Raw genomic sequence first — 19,931 nt, forward strand, 5'->3', positions numbered from 1 at the left:
TTGTTTGTCAGGAGGTGTTGGGAGCTTTCATTCAGATGATTATTGAATATACTGGATAGGAAACTTCCTCTTGTAACTCCTTACAAGACCACAGGACCTTTGCAGTTTGTGTGTCACTTCTGGAGTGTCACTTGAAACATTCCTGTCCTATGGACAGACACAACAACAACAGGAAGAAGGACCATTTTCACAGGTGTCAGGAAGCACAGGAAATAAACAAGCTGAATACTGGAAAACATTTTTTTCCGTTAAGAGTCAGAGGTGAGGCTAATAAGAGTTATCTTTAGCTGGCACAGGTTTACTTTGAAAATGTGTCTGAGATGTTTGATGATTTGATAGTTGTGATCTCAAATGTTTTCTACCTAAATAATGTCAACATATTAATCATGACTGACTTGAGGGCAAAATGTTAAAACTTCAAAGACAGTGGATTTATGATAAACTCTGGTCCATTAGTCCACAAAACTGTTTTAAAAAAAGAGTTCTGGTTATTAAATCAATATTGTTGTTATTTAAAAAATGTAAAAAATTATGTAAGATAAAACTCATAGTGTGCAGACTGGTTCATTTCATTCTTTTTCATTAGGGAATACTGACACTCTAAGACAAATTAAAAATAATGCACTGGGAAATTTAAATAATTTCATTTTATTTTTGCATGTTGGCTTGTAGAGGTCTGTATTGTCAGATTGTCCTGAAAGCTTTTCTTGTTTGCTTCTGCTCTGTTTCAATTGAGCTTTATATGGAAAGCTTAGTTGAGAAAATTCTTCACATAGCTGCACAGACAGAAGAACTTAACTTCTTCACATTCCCTCCCATCAGTGATCATGTCTTTTGTGAACCCCATTTTTGTCCTTCAGTTCTTATACGATTCATGGTGAAGGTATTTTTCCATGACTGAGAGACATGTTCTCTGCATGGGAACAAAGAATATCTTGCCATTTTTGGAGGCTGAGAAAGTAGGGCACTTCACAAGTCAAAGAGTCATGAAGTCATGAAGAGTCATGACCTTATAAATTTTCAGCACTCATAATTACTTCTGCTCCTAGGTGTTGACATACAATTTCATTTCAGAAACAATATACTAACATACAATATACTTTCTAATTTAGGACATATTTCAATTCCGACGTCTTGGCATTTTTATACTCCTCGATATGCTTTCTCTACCTCCCATTCAATAAATTAGATTTTGCTCTAATATTTTGATTTGTTTTGATTAGACCCTCAGCAACAACATTAGACCCAGATCTTAATATAGTGTACTCCTGTATGACTCCACCACCCACTATGGTCTCAATAATAAACACAGAGTAGAAATATTACATTTTTTCAACTTAAAAACATTATTAGAACCGTGTAAACATAGAATTCAAGGCAGAGCTGATAGATTTGAATGTATTGTAGAAGTGTACCTAATGTTGTGCCAGTATGTTTCTCAATTTATCACCGAAATTTTATGCTGAATCTAATTTACTGCAGATTCTGGGTTTGCTTGGTTTTATTGTTATCAAATCTTTTAGTACTGTGTGAAGTGCACAGATAAAATAGCTTTAAACATTTAGTCATCATCTTCCCGTTAGGACTTAAAGCTGCAATATGCAGCTTCTGTGAACCAAGCTAGTTATAGCACGAGCTGTGGAATGAATCTACCCAGAGCATCAAAAACTGACGTTATGCCAAAACCTGTGGCACCTCACATACTCCAAAGGGTCACCATTTGTTGTTGCATGTTACACATGTAAGAAAACCCGACTCCTTTCTATTTTAGTTTCCTTTACACTTTCCATTTACCTACAGTAATGTGCATCTACCATAACTGGTAATTTGATCATTGCCTTAAAAGTTATTGTTTTTCATGTAGCTTTTATTTGAATCAGTTGTTCAGCTACAGAGATGTCAAAGTCACATTATAAATATATCAAAAGGGACACTGATGACTATTGCCTGGATTTTTTATGATGCTGTGGCAATTGATACATAACTGAAAACAAAATACCAACAGTGAGAGATGACTTTGGTTTAATTGCAGGATCATTGTGTCATATACATGACATTTTCCTTATGTTTTTTTACATCTACACAGTACAAATCATTAAAGACAACTTCAAAATGTTCAGTGGACTGTTTTGACATTTACTGAAATTTCGTCAAAAATAGGCACCGTAATGCGAGAGTCGTGTATACACTAAAATTAATGGGAAAATATACAAAAAAAGAGAAACTGAAGATAATAACATAGGCTGCATATTTCATTAGAAAATATAAATGTGTCAAATAAAGTCCAAATGAAATGTCCAAATGCTGTAAAAAAGTCAGTATTTTTTAACATAATAAAATATATCTTTGCTTCATTTATAAGTTATAATGCTACATTTACACTGAATTAATTCAGCCTTGCCAGCCCTTGTCAGCGGGGGTTGAGCCGCTTTGGAGCAGTAGATCTGTCTGTTTGTTGATCTGTGGTCTGGACGGTGTTGACTTCCCCTGAGCCCACATCTCCTCCTTGATTGATATACAAGTCAAACAATGCATTAAACTTCCAATTCACACAACAGTGCAAAATTCACAAACAACATGTATTTTTCAGAAATTCATTTAGTTCATGACTACTTGACTGTTACTTGCGCATTCAGAATTTAAGAATGATGCAGACACTTTTAAAAAAGAAGTAAGAGCAATCTTTATTTAAACACAAACACACACACACAGTTTCTTTTACCTGTTTGAGGCTCAGTCCTGAGCTTGCTGGCAATTTTGGCAAAGAATTTGAGGGTGAGACAAGCCCCTGTCTCCCTGTCACAAATGCCTCCTTTGCAGTTGCATGTCTTGCGACACTCAACCCCATAGGTTCCATAAAGACAGTCTGTAAAGAAATAAAGCAACATTTAACAATCTGTAAAAAAGATTAATTAAGGTAAATATCTGAATGGATCTGACATGGACCCTAATTCCTAGTGTCTTAGACTCATCTTACAGTCAATATTAATGAAAATCAGTGTTCAAGAGAAAGGCAGGATATTCATAAAACTGCAAGTGGATATTGCTGCAACACAGATGTTTCATTGTCTAACTCAAAGCCTCACTTGATAGAAAGACAACACACAACCAAGGTAAATAACTATTTATGTTCACAGCAAGGAGTCACGGGTCCTAACTCTATAACCACCGGTTATGACGATGTTGATATGATAACCCCTAAATTATTTCCTAAATGACTATAATAAAATAAAGGGATACTGGATTTGGTGCAGCAGAGCATCATTATGTTCAAAATGCATCATGCAAAAATAGCAAGATTTGCAAAACGGCATATAATGTGAGAATACCTTTGCAAATTCCATACTCGTCTCCATAGTCGTCTTCATCTTTGTAAAACTCGCAGAATAATCCAGGTCCGCACTTCACCCCGTGCATCCCCGACACTGTGCGGTAACAGTGCTCCCCTCTGCCGGCGGCACAGACCTGGCAACAGCCGCAGTCATCCAGGACCGTCCGTGAGCACCGCTGTGTCCCACCACACCGCTCCGGGTTGCATCTGTCGGGGCAGTTCACCGCATACTTGACGTTGGCGCCCCACGCCTCAGCATCTTGCACTAGAAGTGAAGACAACACTGTGATAAGGAGAAAAGACATCACTGGATGCAGGAGGAGTCCGGAGAGCTTGGGTAAGGCTGCTGTCTGCTGGATAAGTGCTTCTTCGGGAAGAGGCAGAAAAGCGGATCACCTCTCTGAGATCTGAGTGGAGTGACCTACGGCTCATCAGGTTGTATGGTTATCAGCAATGAACAACTTTGTTTTGCACATGGCTTGCCCTCGTCAATTTCCTCATTCCGGTGTTGTCGTTCTTTTTGCCAGTCAACCCCCTTTTTAGAAATCCGGCTTGGAAGTGGGATTAACTCTGGACCGCCATCCAGGAATTGAAATGGTGTGCGTGATGTCATAAGTTATCTTTGGTTTGTTTTTGTGAGTGGGCAACGGAACCCCCCAAACAAATTGCATCAGGTTTGTCGTGACTGGCTCTGCTTTGAAGAATTCAGTTTAATCTAAGGATGTTTATCCAAGGATAGGAAATTATATTGACATCAATTTTTACACAATACATGGGTAATCATTAAACTCAACATAAAATGTGTAAGGCATTTTGTTTGAATTAATATTGTCTATTAATTAATTAAGATTTCTTAAAGTTAAAAGAATGTATATGTTTATAGTGTAATGGGAGGAAGAAGGAACTGACAAAACAAATGTAGAGTGAGGAATAGCAGTTAAACTGGGCTGTTTAAGGTGTTTAGTCCGATGTGTAGTTATGCTGCGTAATGCAATTTGAGCATCAATCAAAGAGTCTAAAAAGTTTTTACATCTTGCAATTTGTCACGTCTATTGCAATTTCATAAAAGTCGGATACCTAATTTAAACTTCTATTTCCCATAATGCAACATCATCAAGGTTATGATTTGACTGAATAAAACTTTCTCCAGAGAGGCAGAGAACATTATGTACATGTCGGTAAAGTCAGGCTACTTAGTCTGCCTATGGCTGTCAATATTTACATTAATACAAACCAAGGTGCGCTGTACAGCATATTATTTGTTTTAGCTTAATTTTTACTGTTAAATTTACTCTTAACGTACACATTTTCTTTCTGTTATTTTACTTTTATAAAGGGATAAAAAACAGTTAGAAAGCAAGGAGAGGGCATCAAAGAGCAGGGGTCTTCCTTTTTCCCTGAGAGCTACTTGAGCGACAAAATGAAAATGGCCGAGAGCTACACACATTTTGTGACATTTATTCTAGATTATTTTAACCCAAACAAAGTGATAAGATGTTTTCCTGAACCTTTGCAAAATGTTGGTGTCCAGAACTCACAATTTGCATTACAACATTGCAAAAACATTTTTGTATGTTATTTTAACACTTTGTGTGTATGCATTTCTTTCTATCTCTTAATGGTTAGGGTACCAGCGGCTGCTTAGTGCATGCACGATTCATTTAATCTCAGAAGAAGAAGAATTAGAAGAAGAAGAATTAGAATTAGAATTAGAATTAGAAGAAGAAGAAGAAGAAGAAGAAGAAGAAGAAGAAGAAGAAGAAGAAGAAGAAGAAGTATTCACTCCCAAACACAAGGGGGAGGTAGTAGGCATCATCGTTTTAAACTCAACCAGACGAAGGAGGGGACCGAGGAGAGGGTTGATATGATATGCGCGTCCAAGGGAGACCTCCCTGGGACAGGACAGGTAAAGCAAAGTATTTATCAGCGGAGGTTCGCTGTCAAGGTAACGTATGTATTTCGGTCTATTTATTTTAAAATAACAACACTAACGCATTGATACGACATCACCGGGGCCCGGGATGTTGCGCTGAGAGCTGTCAAGCAGCAAGCGGAGCGGAGGGGCTTGGTCGGCTTTGACAGTCACGGACCAGACTAGCAACTGCACTGCAGACAGCGTTGATAGCGTTAGCTCAGCTGTTCCCGCGGATGCAGAATGTTATTACCGGTGTTAGCGAATGACACGGCGGAGACAGCGTTTTCATTCCGTTGCTTATGTCGGCGTAGCGGTTATTTATACTGTGACAATAAGCAACAATGACCTTACGGTGATAAGATGTTGACGCACGCTTTAAAGTAAAAAGCCAGTATCAAGGCGGGGCTGGATGTCTTTAATGATAAATTAATTAAACGGTCCTGTCTGCTAACGTCATTAGCACCAGTACACAACTCAATGCTCCTCACAATGCGACTAAACTATAACTGTGGATCTGTCCCAGCAGATTAATATAATGGAAGTTGCTGTCAGACATTCCGTAGCTCTTATTGTGATGAATAAATAAAATAACTCGTAGCCTCTGGCCTGATACTGCTTAGATTAGCAGGCTTTATGATTGACAGTCATTTATTGTCTGAAGGCTTATTGTGGTCAGGGTTGTCCTGGCAACAGCAGCCCTAACGTCATTGGCCCAGTAGCTTTCTTTAGCTTATTCTGGATGAATTTGAAATAAAACTGTACGTCCTGTCTCGGGTCTCCCATAAATAGCTAATGAGATGCCAGCTGTGCACCAGGTGCTAGAATCACCTGACTGTATGGAGGATAGAGGGGTCCAGATTAAGGTCTAACTTAAAGCCAACCACTGTATCCTCCAGGAATGTAATACTTTGCCAAAGTCACCTTGGTTCTGTTCAATTCTGTTCACTCTTTTTTTTTTTTTTACATTTTCTGGGCTATTAATCACAGGCTAAGTGATTAATCGATAAGTCCAATGCACTCTAGAATACCTAACATTTAGATGCTTTGTGTAAAATTTCACTTACCACTTTATACCACTGACATTCACTTTTATCTGATCATACCTGATTCTGGTTGCTTTCAAAGTCAGATATTAGATGTTTTTTAATGCTATTAATTTTCTATACGAGCCCACCTTCACTTTTTTTTTTTTTTTTTTTTTGCTGAGTGAGATGTTGTTGGGATAATTGGCTGAATTTGTAGTTGATATATGAGTAAAAAATGTTTCTTGCATGTCTTTTTTTTTTTTCCAGTTTAATTTTAAAGAATGGGATTTAGCCAGCGGGACGAACAGAATAATTAAATATTTATCTAAATCAGTGATGGTTGCACCCAGCATAACTGGTGGTTGCTTGCTCATGGTTGTCTGACTGAAGAGCACATTGCTATATCAATGCTTGCTGTTATTTTTGGCCTAAATGGAAACCATATAGCCCCACAGGCCTCATTCAGGGTAGGAGAGATGAGGCTCTTTAAATGTGGGCTAAGGTCACTAGCATGCTCTCACGTTTAGCTAAATGTAACCAGCACTTTTATGCTTTCTCAAGTTGTATTTGTAGCATGAGTCTCATTCCCTGACTTAGGAGTATGGAGATTTATTTTCTTTATCTTAACAGCTAATTTTGATTGGTTAGTTGTTAAAATTCTTATTCAGTTGCTTGACGTGAAGGAAAACATGTCTCGGAGTTATTATAGTACGTAGTAGACATTCATTTGCAATGAAGGCACAGTTTTTATTATGGTTTATATAAATTAAAAATACATATTTCTATTTTTAGCCTGCTGATTGCCAAATCTGCTCTTGTAAACAGTTTGGAAATGCTAGGGTGAACGTTGTTTAAAATATTGTCAGGTGATAAACCTGCGTAAAGTATGATTAAAACTGCAATGTTCAGTTTTTGGGTATCATGCTAGCTTTAGCATGTAACTAGAAATCAATCCGCCCAGCACAGTAAATACTGATGCTGTGTCAAAGCAAGTGGCGATTTAAAGACATGCACAAGATTGTCTCTCCTGTTTGCATGCAACACACATGGTTTAACCTTCTCTGAGTAGTTAGAATCTCCAAGAAAGCAACCTTTCACTCAGCAGCAGCACTAGGCTGAAATGTTAATTGTTTAAAATCACCAAGGGATATGCAGTGAAGGTTCCAGATAAGGACCTTGGCCACAGTGATTGAAAGGTTTGTACATTCCTCATCATGGAGTGTATCACCCTAAAAAAGCATGAGCTTCGTGTGGTGTTTGACTGTGGTGCGTCTTATCTCAGAACCTCATTAAATGAGCAGCTCCTTCAGGGACCAAATCTTCCTAGTACAATTTGATGTTCTGACTAGGTTTGATCATGAGCCCGTTGCAGATGTGGAAGCTGTGTTCCACCAAGTAAAGGTCCCGTCAGACGACACTGACCTACTCAGATTCTTGTGGTGGCCAGATGGTGACAGTAGTCAGCTGATGGCAGAATAGAGGATGGAGGTGCATCTGTTTTGAGCCACTTCAGTTGTGCTAGCTAGGCTCTCAGGTGATGTGCAGAAGACAACACACATCTGTTTGATGCCTGCACACTAAATATGGTGCTGCGAAATTGTTATGTAGATGACTGGCTAAAATCAGTTGAGACTGTTGAAAAGGCTGGGTCTCTACCACAGTTTGAAAACTGTCAGATTGGTGGCTTCAGGTTTAAATAAATGAATCAGCAACAATCAAATGGTGTTAGCAGGCATTCCAAAAGAGGAGAGGGTGATAAAAATAATGGACCTATATCTGGATCAAAATGCACTTCCAATGGAAAGGGTATTGGGCGTGCAATGGTGCATTCAGTTCGATCAATTTAATGCCTCTCTACAAGTGGCCAACGTGTAGATGATGACACCAGCCACTGATAGAGCAGTATATGAAACAGAAAATGAAAAAAGAATGCATCCTCGTAAATTGTGTAGCATAGCAGCTTGTGAGAAAAAAGTCACCTGATTAGTGTAGGTGTGTTACAGGGAGAGTTGACCTATTTCAGTGAAACCCATCGGGCCTATGGCCTGGATGTACTGCATCTTAAAAAAGTGCTAGTATTAAGGGACAACCTGACACCTTCACAACGTATTTACATTAAATGACAGAAAAATGTGTTAATGCATGAAATGTAGCTGGAAATGTTTGAGAGATAAAAGTAACATTTTACTATTTTAATTTAGTGTGAGGCAGTGATGTGTGGATTATGTCTTCTAATCATATCTCCGTCTTTTTTTTTTTTTTTTTCAGGTCTGCATCAGGGTATAGATAATGCTCAGACATGGTGCCTTGTCAGACCCACGTGTTGCTGAAATGGCAGGAGCATTTCAATAGTTCCTGGGCAGCAGAAGACAGTGTACAGACAGCCAGGAGGGATGGAGCTGCTGTCCTATACAGTAAGCTCCTTCACAACAAGGAGGTGGTGACTTTGGCCCAGCCTGTTCAAGAACTTATGGGCCCACGCCTGCCAGACTTTGAGTGTGAGGCCAATGCCTCAGCTGAGAAGGAAGAGTACCTTTCATCCCTCCTTCAGAGCCAACGATGGCTGGCACACCGCATGCTGACGCAGACCTCCTACACCTTGAGCCTCCATTACAGGCTGGTAGTTCTCCAAAGGATCTACTACGCGCTTCATAGCAAATACCATGACAAATTCCGCGTGCATCTGCCCTCCCAGTCCACAGACAGTGGGACTGAATGTGGGCAACTTGAGCTGGCCTCAGAGCCTTGCCCTCCAGGAGGTGCATCCAAAGTCAAGTCGGGTACAGATGTTCTGATAGAGATGGGTGTGAGAACAGGTTTAAGTTTGCTCTTTTCGTTACTTCAGCAGAACTGGAGATACGCAGCGTCTGTGCATCCCGAGTCTGTGCTTTGCAATGATGTGCTTGCCACAGCATCCTCGGTGCTGGCTTCGCTACCACCTCTCTCTCTGGCCAATGAGAATAAGATCCCATCGGTCGGACTGGACTGCCTAGCGCAGGTCGCTGACTTTTTAAAGAAGACATCAGTAAGCAGTGGGATTGGTGGTGCAGACCCCACTGGTCGAAGGCTTGCACTGGAGCTGCTGCTTGGCCTGGCCATGCAGAGAGGCTCTCTGAAGTTTCTGCTGGAGTGGGTGGAGGTAGCTTTGGCTGCTTCCATATCCCCCTGCACATCTACACTGTCTTCCTTCTCCTCACTAAGCTTCCAGCAATCCGCTGGTGTAGGCTTCGATGTCATCCATCAAACACTTGTGCAAATGAGGCAATATTCGGTATGTTACATATTTTTCAAATTTTGATGTTTATTTTGATTTGGCACAATCTTCCTTTTACTATGCAGGATGTTCCATTAACTTTAATATTAACACCACTGGTTCCTGTGTCTTTTGAAGTATTTCTAAAACTGAATTTGGCATAAATGTATTTCCAGTGGCAATAGTTCTCACTGTATGTTTGAATACATACTGATAAAGGAGCCTAATTGCTTGTCAAGAGGGAAAATGTCTCTTCACTACCACCCATCCCTGCTGCAGACTGTTCTTTCACTTATCTCATTTGACTCTTGGAGCGATGCATTAGTGTGCAGATAAAGATTACGATTGAGTCAGTCTTCCTGCCTTAGTAGATATGGATATTGAGTCATCCTTAGCAGGCTAATCGGCTTTGCATTATTTTGTAACAAATGACAGTCAGATTTTCAGATTAAAATCAGTGATTTGGCATGTATCATTTATCCCGTGTAGGCTAAAATATCCTTTAAGGGATGACATGCATTTTAATCTTATGTGTGTTGGTTTCTTTTGAAACAGAAAAGGGAAAGTAACCCGCTGCTCTCAAAACTTACTAGTTTCTCCACAAAGAGCTACTGTATGTTGGTGCTGCTTTGTTTTTCTTGACGTCTTGACTGATCATACAGACATGCCGCTAAGAGAAGGAGGACTTTTGTTGTTCTGATGTGGTTTATAAATAATAGATACCCAAAATAGCAACTCTACACATGTACGAAAAAAGCTGTTTTTTTCTTAGTTATAATAAAATACTATGTAATCAGAAGCATATTTTTTTTCCAGGGTTTCCGTGGAGACTCTGTCAATACTCAGGCGCTGAAGAAGGATGCAGATGGACTTTGTCGACTCTCTCAGGCAGCTCTCTGCCTCATTGAAGAGGTAACAGATAATTTATTTACATAATGTGCAATGATCATTAAGAACTGCTTTACTTCCAACTAAGTAATTGAAATAATCTCCCCTTCCTCCCCTTTCACAGATTTGTAACCTAGCATCCTACTGCCTGTGCTCCAGCACCGATGTAGCTGCTACTGGAACGGAGAGTGACACAGTCCTGGTGTATGTGTGGGGCAGCAACAGCAGCCATCAACTGGCAGAAGGAACCCTAGAGAAAATCCTTCTGCCCAAACTGACACAGGGCTTCAGTGATGCTCAGATGGTATGACTGCCCATGTAGAGAGGTCATGTAGAACAAATACTAACCACAGGTGTTAAAATACTCAGATTTTACAGATTTACTTATTTTTATAAACCTATCAACCTATAAAGTATTCTTAATTATTACTCATATTAAGTTAATATCTTAAAATATGTATTTATATATAGAATGTATAGAAAAATACAATTCTTTAATTTATTTAATTTATCCACATATGTATTTTTAAGCAAAAACTTGTACATATCCATCTAAAAACTGTTTAGTTTTTTCATCAAAAGCAATCTCATACAGTATGACATTCCAGCATCAGATAGTAATTTTATAACCAGACATGTATATTGAATGGAGTCTTATTACCACAGTTTTTAGTAACATTGATCACTTCTACCAAAATGTTGTATTGATGTCTGTCGGTGTTCATGTGCCAGAAGCTTTAGAGCCTGTTTTTGTTTAAATATGCATTTTATAAAATGTAATTCTGCAGATGTAAATCTCATCCTTTAAATACTTTTATTTTTTACTTAATTTTTTACTTCTTTTATCCTTTCTTTTAGATTGAAGCGGGTCAGTATTGTACTTTCTCAGTATCTGCAGATGGTTCGGTTAAAGCATGTGGAAAAGGCAGCTATGGTCGTCTGGGCCTGGGAGACTCCAATAATCAGTCCATGCCCAAGAAACTTGTCCTGGAGCCACATAGAAACATGAAAAAAGTGTCATCATCTAAGGGCTCTGATGGTCACACTCTGGCCATCACTGTAGAGGGAGAGGTAAAAACCACTGGTACTAGATTTACTGCAGACTTTCTGGTACAAATTTTAAAACTCTTTTGACTGCAACATTGTTTTGTTTGCACAGTACTTATTATGGACTTTAAGGAGTTTACAGAAAAAATATATTATATCTATACTTTCTTCATACATTGGTGAGATTTGGATGGATAAGATTATTTCTTTATTATGAAGGTTCTTGAATGTTTCTCTTAGGTGTTCAGTTGGGGTGATGGAGAGTATGGGAAGCTGGGCCATGGCAACAATGCTACACAGAAATACCCTAAAATCATACAAGGGCCCCTTTCAGGAAAAGTAAGCAGGCAGAAAAATGAATGTTAAGCTTGTAACAAAAATGGATGTTAATATATTTTAAAAAAGCCACGATGCTTATTTGATGTTTACATTTGACCATGTCTCTTTTAGGTTGTTGTTTGTGTGTCTGCTGGGTACAGACACAGTGCTGCTGTGACTAATGATGGAGAGCTTTATACATGGGGGGAAGGGGACTTTGGCCGACTTGGTACATGTTATTTATTTATTTATTTTTACTTTTATTTTAGTTACTCAAAAATTTCAAAATGAAATACCATCTTCTGGTATGTTAGTTATGATGTCGCTCTCCTTGGCCAGGTCACAGTGACAGTCAGAGTCGAAACATACCCACACTGGTGAAAGACATCAGTGGTGTAGGTCAGGTGTCCTGTGGCAGCTCCCACACCATTGCCGTGGCACAAGATGGACGCACTGTCTGGTCCTTTGGAGGAGGAGACAATGGTATGTTGAAAGCTGATATAGCATTATTCACTGATTGGAAACTATACAAAATACTGTAATTAGCTTGAGCAAAAATGTCACATCTTATTCGTGAAGATTACGCACTCTGTTTTATTTCGGTGTCTGTCATAACAGAAATATCTTGAGTAGTGTGAACTTATGGTTGGTAATTGTGTGTGAATCGTCTTTGCAGGTAAACTTGGCCATGGGGACACCAATCGTGTGTATCGCCCCAAGGTTATAGAGGCCCTGCATGGGTTCCTCATCAGGAAAGTGTGTGCTGGCAGCCAGTCATCTCTTGCCCTTACCTCTGCAGGACAGGTGAGATATGGCAGTAGACTTGTTTATTTTTTTAATGTTAGAAAAGCTAGGACTAAATAAAGGGTTTTCCTTTTTTTTCTTGATCATAAAATTATAATTTGTTTTCCCTGTATTCTGATTGCATTTGATTACATCCTTAATTGAGCAACCAAATAGTAATCAATATTATGTGAAAAATTCATTTATTTTAATTTATTTGGTTGGTTGTTTGTCCAGGTGTTTGCGTGGGGATGTGGCTCATGTTTAGGATGTGGCTCTTCTGAGACAACTTCTCTGAGACCCAGGTTCATAGATGACCTGAGTATAACCAAGATCATTGATATCTCATGTGGAGACAGTCACTGTCTGGCTCTTTCCCACGGTATGAAACAGATCACAATTAAGCTTTTGGAAGTATTTGATTAATTTAGTGAAAGAACTGAATGTGTTTTTTTTTTTGTTTTTTTTTATTGTGAATGTGCTCTGTCTGCAATATACTGAACGCTGCCCCTGTTCATCAGAGAATGAAGTGTATGCCTGGGGGAACAACACAATGGGCCAGTGTGGGCAAGGCCACACTTCTACACCTATAACCAAACCAAAGAAAGTGCTAGGTCTGGAGGGCGTCTCCATCCAGCAAATCACTGCTGGGACTTCTCACAGCCTTGCTTGGACTGCGGTTCCAACTGACAGGTAAGGCCCCATCTCATTTCAAACAAATTTAAGTGCCTCTTTTTTCAGTCAATTTTAAGCCTTTTAATGTGCGTTTTTATAAATGTTGTGTTTTCTTGGCATTATCGAAGGTATATTTTATACCTTTTACAATATTAATGGCAGTAATCTCATCAAAGAAATCCAAATTGCATCACTGTATTAAGCGTTGTCTGTAATATATTTTCTTCTTTCTTTTCCAGGCAACTGGTGGCATGGCACAGACCTTTTTGTGTTGACTTGGAAGAGAGTACATTCACCTACCTACGCAAGTTCCTAGAAAGTTACTGTGATGGCATTAGAAATGACACACCCCCTGCTCCATTCTTATCTAAAAGGTACTGTATGACATTACCTTATAATTACAATCACATACACACTTGCAACAAGGTTGTATTTAATTATTTGTCATTTGTGTTTGATACTTTATTTGCCATATGAAAGTTTGATTTTAGCCCTATCCACTTCCTCCCAGTTATTCACACTCCTGATGCTCTTGGTATTTGTTTCTCAGAGACCACCATCAATTTCTTTTGCTGTGCATGAAGCTGCTGTCTGTCCACCTTTCCCTGGCCCATGCTGGGGGGACTGGTGCCATGGTTTTAGGTGCTCAGGGCAGGCCCCTTCGGAACCTTCTCTTTAGGCTTATCGACACCAACATGCCAGATTCCATACAACAGGTAAATCCAATCATATGTCCCTATAATACTTTCATAATGTCCCTGCAGTATATCAATATATGATAAGGTGCTGGCTTTTTGTTTAAGAATCAACTTGATTAAAATGTATTGTGTCTCAATAAAAGTAAGGGTTTAGCTTTATTTATTATTAACACCAAATATGAATCCTTGATGTCTCTGCATGATACCAATGCTCTGACATTTTTGTCCCTCCTCAGGCAGTTCTGAACACACTGTCTATTGGTGCATCTCTGCTGCTGCCTCCACTGAGAGAAAGAACAGAACTGCTCCTCTCCCTTCTCCCTCAGGGCCCACAGAGCTTGAACATCCTCTCTAAAGGACAGGTATATAGAGCCCCTTCTGGCATTCTACAAATTGCCTGTCATGTGCTGTTCAGTATGTGCGTTTTAATCTGATTACGTAGTAGTTGACTGTGCTCCCTATGGAAGATATCAGTGTGAATGCAGGACACAACTCAACCATTTAAGCATCAAAATAAAGGACATATTTATTGTTATGGCTGCTTGGCTTCTCTCGTTTTAACTATGATTTAAATCCAGGTAGTGGAGAGAGCTAGCAAACTATGTGATTGTAAAAATCAGTGTGCCAACTTGTGAGTGTTGCTAGGCAATATGCGAAGGCTCTTTGAATATTGCTAAAATGTGTTGTTGAAAAATGTTATTTCTTCACTGCAGAGATATTTTTAGTAACCTCAAATTTAAATGATCAAATTCTAGGCAGTTCTCTCTTCTTTTTCCTTTTTTCAAAGCGTCTGCAGTTAGACATGGTCCTCGGAAGCCTTCAGGACCAGAGCCATGTAGCTTCTCTACTAGGTTACAGCAATTTTGGGGAGGTGACGGCAATGGGAGCCCCTCTGACACCCGCTATGTCAGTCCAGCAACCCTCTTCATCCATCTCTGTTGAGGTCTATGACCCTCTGCACCTAGCAGAAGTCCTGCTCAGAACCCTGCTCCTCAGCATAGGCTTTTATACGGTATGGGAGAGAGAATCTTATGTTTTTGTGTGAGACTACATTATTTTGTGTGTGCTGTCTCAGATTTTCTTCTTACAGTTTTAGGTACATTGTTTTTAGTCAAACGTTCCTTGTCATCCATTTGCAGGAGCGGGCATTTGGGGAATTGGAAAAAAACAGTGACAAGCAACTCTCCAGTGATGGCCAGGGACAAACTGATGCTCCTTGTCACGTCCACCAGCTGCTATTTGGACTTCACAAACACCTGCTTGCCCATTGCTACATCCATTCTAGCACTGAGGTACACCACAATAAAAATGACACAAGTTTAAACTTGTTTTACCCTTAGCCCTGTAGTTTCATATTTATTTTAAATTCTATTAAAGAATACATCTTTTTAAATGATTCCATATCATTTATCGTTTTATTTATGTTCACACTCTTTTCTGTAGGATGACAGCAGTGTAACGTTGCTCCAGGAGCATTTGTACCTGCTGCTTCCTTGTGCCACTGAGACACTAAAGAGATCCACCAAACTGCTGAAGGAAGGAAGAAATTGTCTGGATAAACAAATGATCAAAAAACTGCACAGTAAGAATAATGGCTCTTAACAACTGTGTTAGCCTGGTTTCTCTAGTGTCCTACATATTTGTTTATGTGAAAACAAGTATGTGTGTTTAAAAAAACCTAGATTATCTTTTTTTTAAGAAAAGATCTTTAAATCTACTGCCCCATAAAAACCAATAGAAGGACAGTTTATTTTGCAAATGTCTGTGTATAAACTGTATGGGTTGGGTTTACCAAAGATGGATCTATCATTTGTATTTTATCATTTATGAAAATACCATGTCCCTAAATTCTAGTGGAATGTACAGTTGGCTCAGTCAGCACTGAGGCATCAGTTGATCTGATGACAAGCACTTACTCTAACCCCCCCTCTCTCCTTTCACCCCTTTTCCCAGTGGTGTTGTACAACTCAGTGGCTGGCAGCCTGCTGTGCCAGGTAATCTACTCCTTGCTGCTGCTGCCCCTGAACACAGTTCAACCACTTCTGAGCCATTTACTGTCCTTGTTGGAGCACCTCAATGATTTCAGCAGGTTGCTGCCAGAGATAGGCTTCCTGGAAGAACAGGAACTAGGAGTGGAAGCTCAAAAAACATGTTTAGGTCAGTGGTAAGACCAACCTGTTAAAGCCACAGATTTGTCTGTTTGTTTTTTTTTTTTTTAATTGTTGTTTTTGTTTTTAGAACAGGTAAGGTTTTTTTATTTATGGATTGTATTTTTTAGACTTGGTCTTCTTTACAGGTCAAAGTGAGGAAAGTGAATGTGTTGGACAACAGCAACAGGAGGAGGAGTGCAAGTGGGTTTGGCTTTTGGACCTGGAGCGGTCAGTAGCGTTGGCAGTCGGCCGTTGCCTTGGTGGTATGCTGCAAGGCCCACCACTCTCAGTCCAAGAGAAAACATCAGAGTTCTGGCTATCAAATGTCCTCCTCAGGAATGGCCTTGAGATGGACTTTGAACAGCTGGGTAGGAAAACACACTGCATGCTCTCCAGACTTTAACATGTGCTAATGTTTTTGTAAATAAATATCAAATGAATGCATCTTTCATTCCATTACTTTTACACTAATGCCTCCACATTCTGTGTGAATACATATATAATATAAATTCAATTCTTAGCTACAGAGTACATGAAAATATGAAAAATGTGTTTTTAATGGCTAAAGAGGATGTTGGAAACAAGTAATGAATAAAGAGAAATGTTTATGGTTAGAGGATGATATCCAACAAAGTTACCTAGTTTGCGTTATACGTATACTTGTAGGAACACTTTAATTTATAATGCAGCTGAGGAAATAAATAGCTTTTTAAATGTATTCCTCATGTGATGTTCTGTTTTGTAGACTCTTGCATGGCATGGTTGACTGAGGTGGTACTACTAAGCGGCAGTGATGCCAGGATAGCAGAGCTGAATGTGAATGAGGAAACTAGGACTTTACTGGAGCTGGCACTGGGATCCTCAAGAGGACTCGCAGGTGGCCTGTGGCATCAAATGGAGGAGTATGCTCACAGCAAAGGTACTTCGGCTTGCATAAGTCTGTTCATGCATTTAAGTGCCTGCCTTTATATTTAAAATTGTAATATTTTAAATTTCAAGCTGATAATAGTAGAAAAATGAAATTGTGAATATTATGTCGAGGCAGATGGCCGTCCACCCTGAGCCTGGTTCTGCTGGAGGTTTCTTCCGTTAAAGGGAGTTTTTCCTCTCCACTGTTGCCTATGGCTTGCTCCAGGGGGAATTGTTGGGTTCTCTTTATATATCTTTATAATCTTGACTTTATTCTGTAAAGTGCCCTGAGATGACTTTGTTGTGAATTGGTGCTATATAAATAAAGTTGAATTGAATTGAATTATGCATTATTCAATTTGTTCAAAATACATCATATATATTTTTTTCAAAGTTTTGGTCTAGTTCTTTCTTTTTAACTTTATTTGCAATCAATCAATCAATGTATTATTTTTATTTTTATTTTTTTGCCGTGTGAGCAGAATGGGAAAGTGGAACCTCTTCAGGGAACTGTTTGCTGCAGACTGTCTGTCGCTGCAGTTTGGCTGCTTTGCTGAAACACACTGGGCTTCAAAATGAGGCCTGTTGGCAGGACAGGTCAGTAACATAAATGAAGCAGTTACTGAAGCTGTTCTTCCTATGTACTTACACCAGTGAGCCATAGCATTATGATCACTGACAGGGAAAGTAAATAACATTGATTATCCCGGTATATTGGTTGGATATATTAGGATACAAGTGAATGTGTTGAACGTGTTGTCCCTAAAGTTGATGTGATGGAGGCAGAAATCATGGGCCAGCATAAGGATTTCAGTGTCTTTGAGAAAGGGCCAAATTGTGATGACCGGACAACTGGGTCAGATCAACTCCAAACCTCAGCTCTTGTGGTATCTCCAGATTCTCCAGATCTCAACCCAATTGAGCATCTATGGGATGTGCTGGAAAAACAAGTCAGTCAAAGGAGGCCCCACCTCAAAAATTAAAGGACTTCAAGGATCTGCTGCTTGGTGCTACCTACCACTGAATAACTTCAGAGGTCTAGTAAAGTCCATGCCTTGATGGTACAGAACTGTTTTGGTGGCATAAGGTGGACCAAGTCAATATTAGGCCAGTGGTCCAAAAGTTATGGCTGATTGGTGTAATTTGGGCCACCAAAATGTTTTCTCATCTGTTTTGTCCTTTTAAAGGTTTAGAATGATCTGAACAACAATACTAATTAACCACTTTATTTTGAGACAGATATGAGCCATGTGAGAAGCTGCTAGATGTCTATGAAACAGTTTATAAAGTCAGAAGCACTCTTTTGGCCTATAAAAACTTCCCAAGGACGTCACAGGTGCAGGCTTCTGCTAAACAGGTACCATTACCAAAATTACTACACTTGACGTCACATGTAATGCATTTGACAAATTAGACAAATATAGAGCAAAAACACATAACTTGATATTTGTACCAAAAAAATATGCTTGATCATAGTTATTGTAGCTCATAAACTCAAACAATTCTGTGTTCTGTTTGAGGCTTCATGAAGTTTTTTTTTTTTTCTCATTCATTTTTCACTGTAAAATGATGCAAACATTGTGATTAAAATAAAAGGGGGTGGGGGAGATATACATGTTTATATTTAGAATATATAATGACTGTTTCTTTGCTTTCTTGAATTGCAGACTGCTCAATCTCCACAAATTCCTGATGCACACAGGCAAGAACCAGGGACCTCAGTGGAGCATGTGGGAAAGGATCCTGAGCAGCAGTCAGGCGGTCACTCTAGTCGGGAGGTGCAGGTGACCCCACCAACCACGGCCAACCACAATCAGGATGAGGTTGCAGAGGATGATGCATTTGGCAACAGTCGTATGTACCTCTCAGGTTAAAAATGTGTTTTCTACTTTTACTCTAGAAACATTAAAAATTGACTTTGTTCTAAATGGTAAAGCCTACAATCAGATGACCAGATTTCTGAGTGTCTTTCCTGTCTCTGTAGAAGTCCTAGAATCATTCATGGCCACCCGGGAAGCCATGCAAGTACAACAGAACGTGACTGTGTACGAGTCATTTGGAACTTCCACCCTCCCCAGCAGCATGGAGAGCCCAGAGAGGGAGCCAGATCCTAAAGAGCAGTGGGAGAATCAGGGGGAATCTGAGGAAAGCTTCTCTTTCCCTGCTGCCTGCCATCTGGTGATTTCCCGCTGTCTTTTTCTCCTGCTGGGGGTCAGGCCTGCTTGGGCAGAACCCAGTGAAAGGGAGAATGGTCAGTCTATGAACACTGGACAAAGGTAGAGTTTGTTTCAGGCAGTGTGTGTTTATTTTGTTTGTCTCAGAACTGTGATGTTTCCTTTTGAGCTGTTTCTTTACCAGCAGTCTTAACTTGCTTTCAGAAAAACGGCAGAGTCCTTTATGATGGGTGTTGATGGCAGAAAGCAGGTATGCCTTGTGCTTTACCAATACCTTTCCCCCAAACCTACAGGTTTATTAATATTTTGTGTTTTCCTTATTTAGTCTGACCATTCCAAAAACTCCACCGGCTATGCCAGGAATAAAATGGGTAAGTGGAACAGGTTTACTGCTCTACAGACATACCTACAGTAACAGTCCTGTAAAAACACGCTCCCACCTGTCTACTACATACAGGGATGCTTGAAAGTCTGTGAACCCTTAAGAAGTTTCTCCCTTTTGCATGAATGTGATCTAAAATGTGGTTGACTTAGACAGAGAAATTTCACTCATGTTATTATTGTGTAATAATAAAAAGTAAATATTCAATGTAAAATTTTTGTATAGAGAAATGTAACTGTTTTAGCATTATCAGTCCTGCATATCGGCTTGGAGGGTTTTGGGCTCATTCCTCATTAGCTCGTTTAGCTCAGAAAGCAGAGACAATTTCTTTTTATTTTATTTATTTATTTATTTATTATTTATTTATTATTTTCTAGCCATTT

The 19,931-nt window shown here is 39.4% G+C and overlaps 2 protein-coding genes across 12 annotated transcripts in view; one reads left to right on the forward strand and one right to left on the reverse strand.

The window, feature by feature from the left end:
* Positions 1–2,005: 2,005 nt before the first annotated feature.
* esm1 (endothelial cell-specific molecule 1) lies at positions 2,006–3,810 on the reverse strand. Its single transcript, XM_067483734.1, is given in 4 exon segments — positions 2,006–2,505; positions 2,723–2,866; positions 3,330–3,687; positions 3,689–3,810. Coding segments are annotated over 4 exon segments (672 nt in total). The 5' UTR covers positions 3,764–3,810; the 3' UTR covers positions 2,006–2,410.
* A 1,318-nt stretch (positions 3,811–5,128) lies between these two features.
* Positions 5,129–19,931, forward strand: part of LOC137103410 (probable E3 ubiquitin-protein ligase HERC1) — a 40,968-nt gene continuing 26,165 nt past the window's right edge. For 6 of the 11 annotated variants that reach the window (XM_067483730.1, XM_067483731.1, XM_067483725.1 and 3 more), the window contains exons 1-26: positions 5,130–5,276; positions 8,540–9,542; positions 10,341–10,436; positions 10,537–10,716; positions 11,271–11,483; positions 11,700–11,798; positions 11,910–12,006; positions 12,117–12,260; positions 12,454–12,581; positions 12,798–12,942; positions 13,082–13,253; positions 13,475–13,609; positions 13,786–13,951; positions 14,170–14,295; positions 14,721–14,945; positions 15,073–15,225; positions 15,377–15,515; positions 15,887–16,090; positions 16,230–16,451; positions 16,829–17,002; positions 17,475–17,589; positions 18,232–18,349; positions 18,660–18,861; positions 18,977–19,268; positions 19,371–19,416; positions 19,492–19,537. In XM_067483730.1, the coding sequence (XP_067339831.1) occupies positions 8,571–9,542; positions 10,341–10,436; positions 10,537–10,716; positions 11,271–11,483; positions 11,700–11,798; positions 11,910–12,006; positions 12,117–12,260; positions 12,454–12,581; positions 12,798–12,942; positions 13,082–13,253; positions 13,475–13,609; positions 13,786–13,951; positions 14,170–14,295; positions 14,721–14,945; positions 15,073–15,225; positions 15,377–15,515; positions 15,887–16,090; positions 16,230–16,451; positions 16,829–17,002; positions 17,475–17,589; positions 18,232–18,349; positions 18,660–18,861; positions 18,977–19,268; positions 19,371–19,416; positions 19,492–19,537 (4,609 nt within the window). In that variant the 5' untranslated portion in view covers positions 5,130–5,276; positions 8,540–8,570. Of the gene's footprint in view, positions 5,277–8,539; positions 9,543–10,340; positions 10,437–10,536; positions 10,717–11,270; positions 11,484–11,699; positions 11,799–11,909; positions 12,007–12,116; positions 12,261–12,453; positions 12,582–12,797; positions 12,943–13,081; positions 13,254–13,474; positions 13,610–13,785; positions 13,952–14,169; positions 14,296–14,720; positions 14,946–15,072; positions 15,226–15,376; positions 15,516–15,886; positions 16,091–16,229; positions 16,452–16,828; positions 17,003–17,474; positions 17,590–18,231; positions 18,350–18,659; positions 18,862–18,976; positions 19,269–19,370; positions 19,417–19,491; positions 19,538–19,931 lie in introns of all 11 variants that reach the window. The other 5 variants (XR_010911496.1, XR_010911497.1, XM_067483728.1 and 2 more) reach the window with 4 other exon arrangements.

This window comes from Channa argus, chromosome 18 (genome assembly GCF_033026475.1).
Source record: "Channa argus isolate prfri chromosome 18, Channa argus male v1.0, whole genome shotgun sequence".
Taxonomy (NCBI): domain Eukaryota; kingdom Metazoa; phylum Chordata; class Actinopteri; order Anabantiformes; family Channidae; genus Channa; species Channa argus.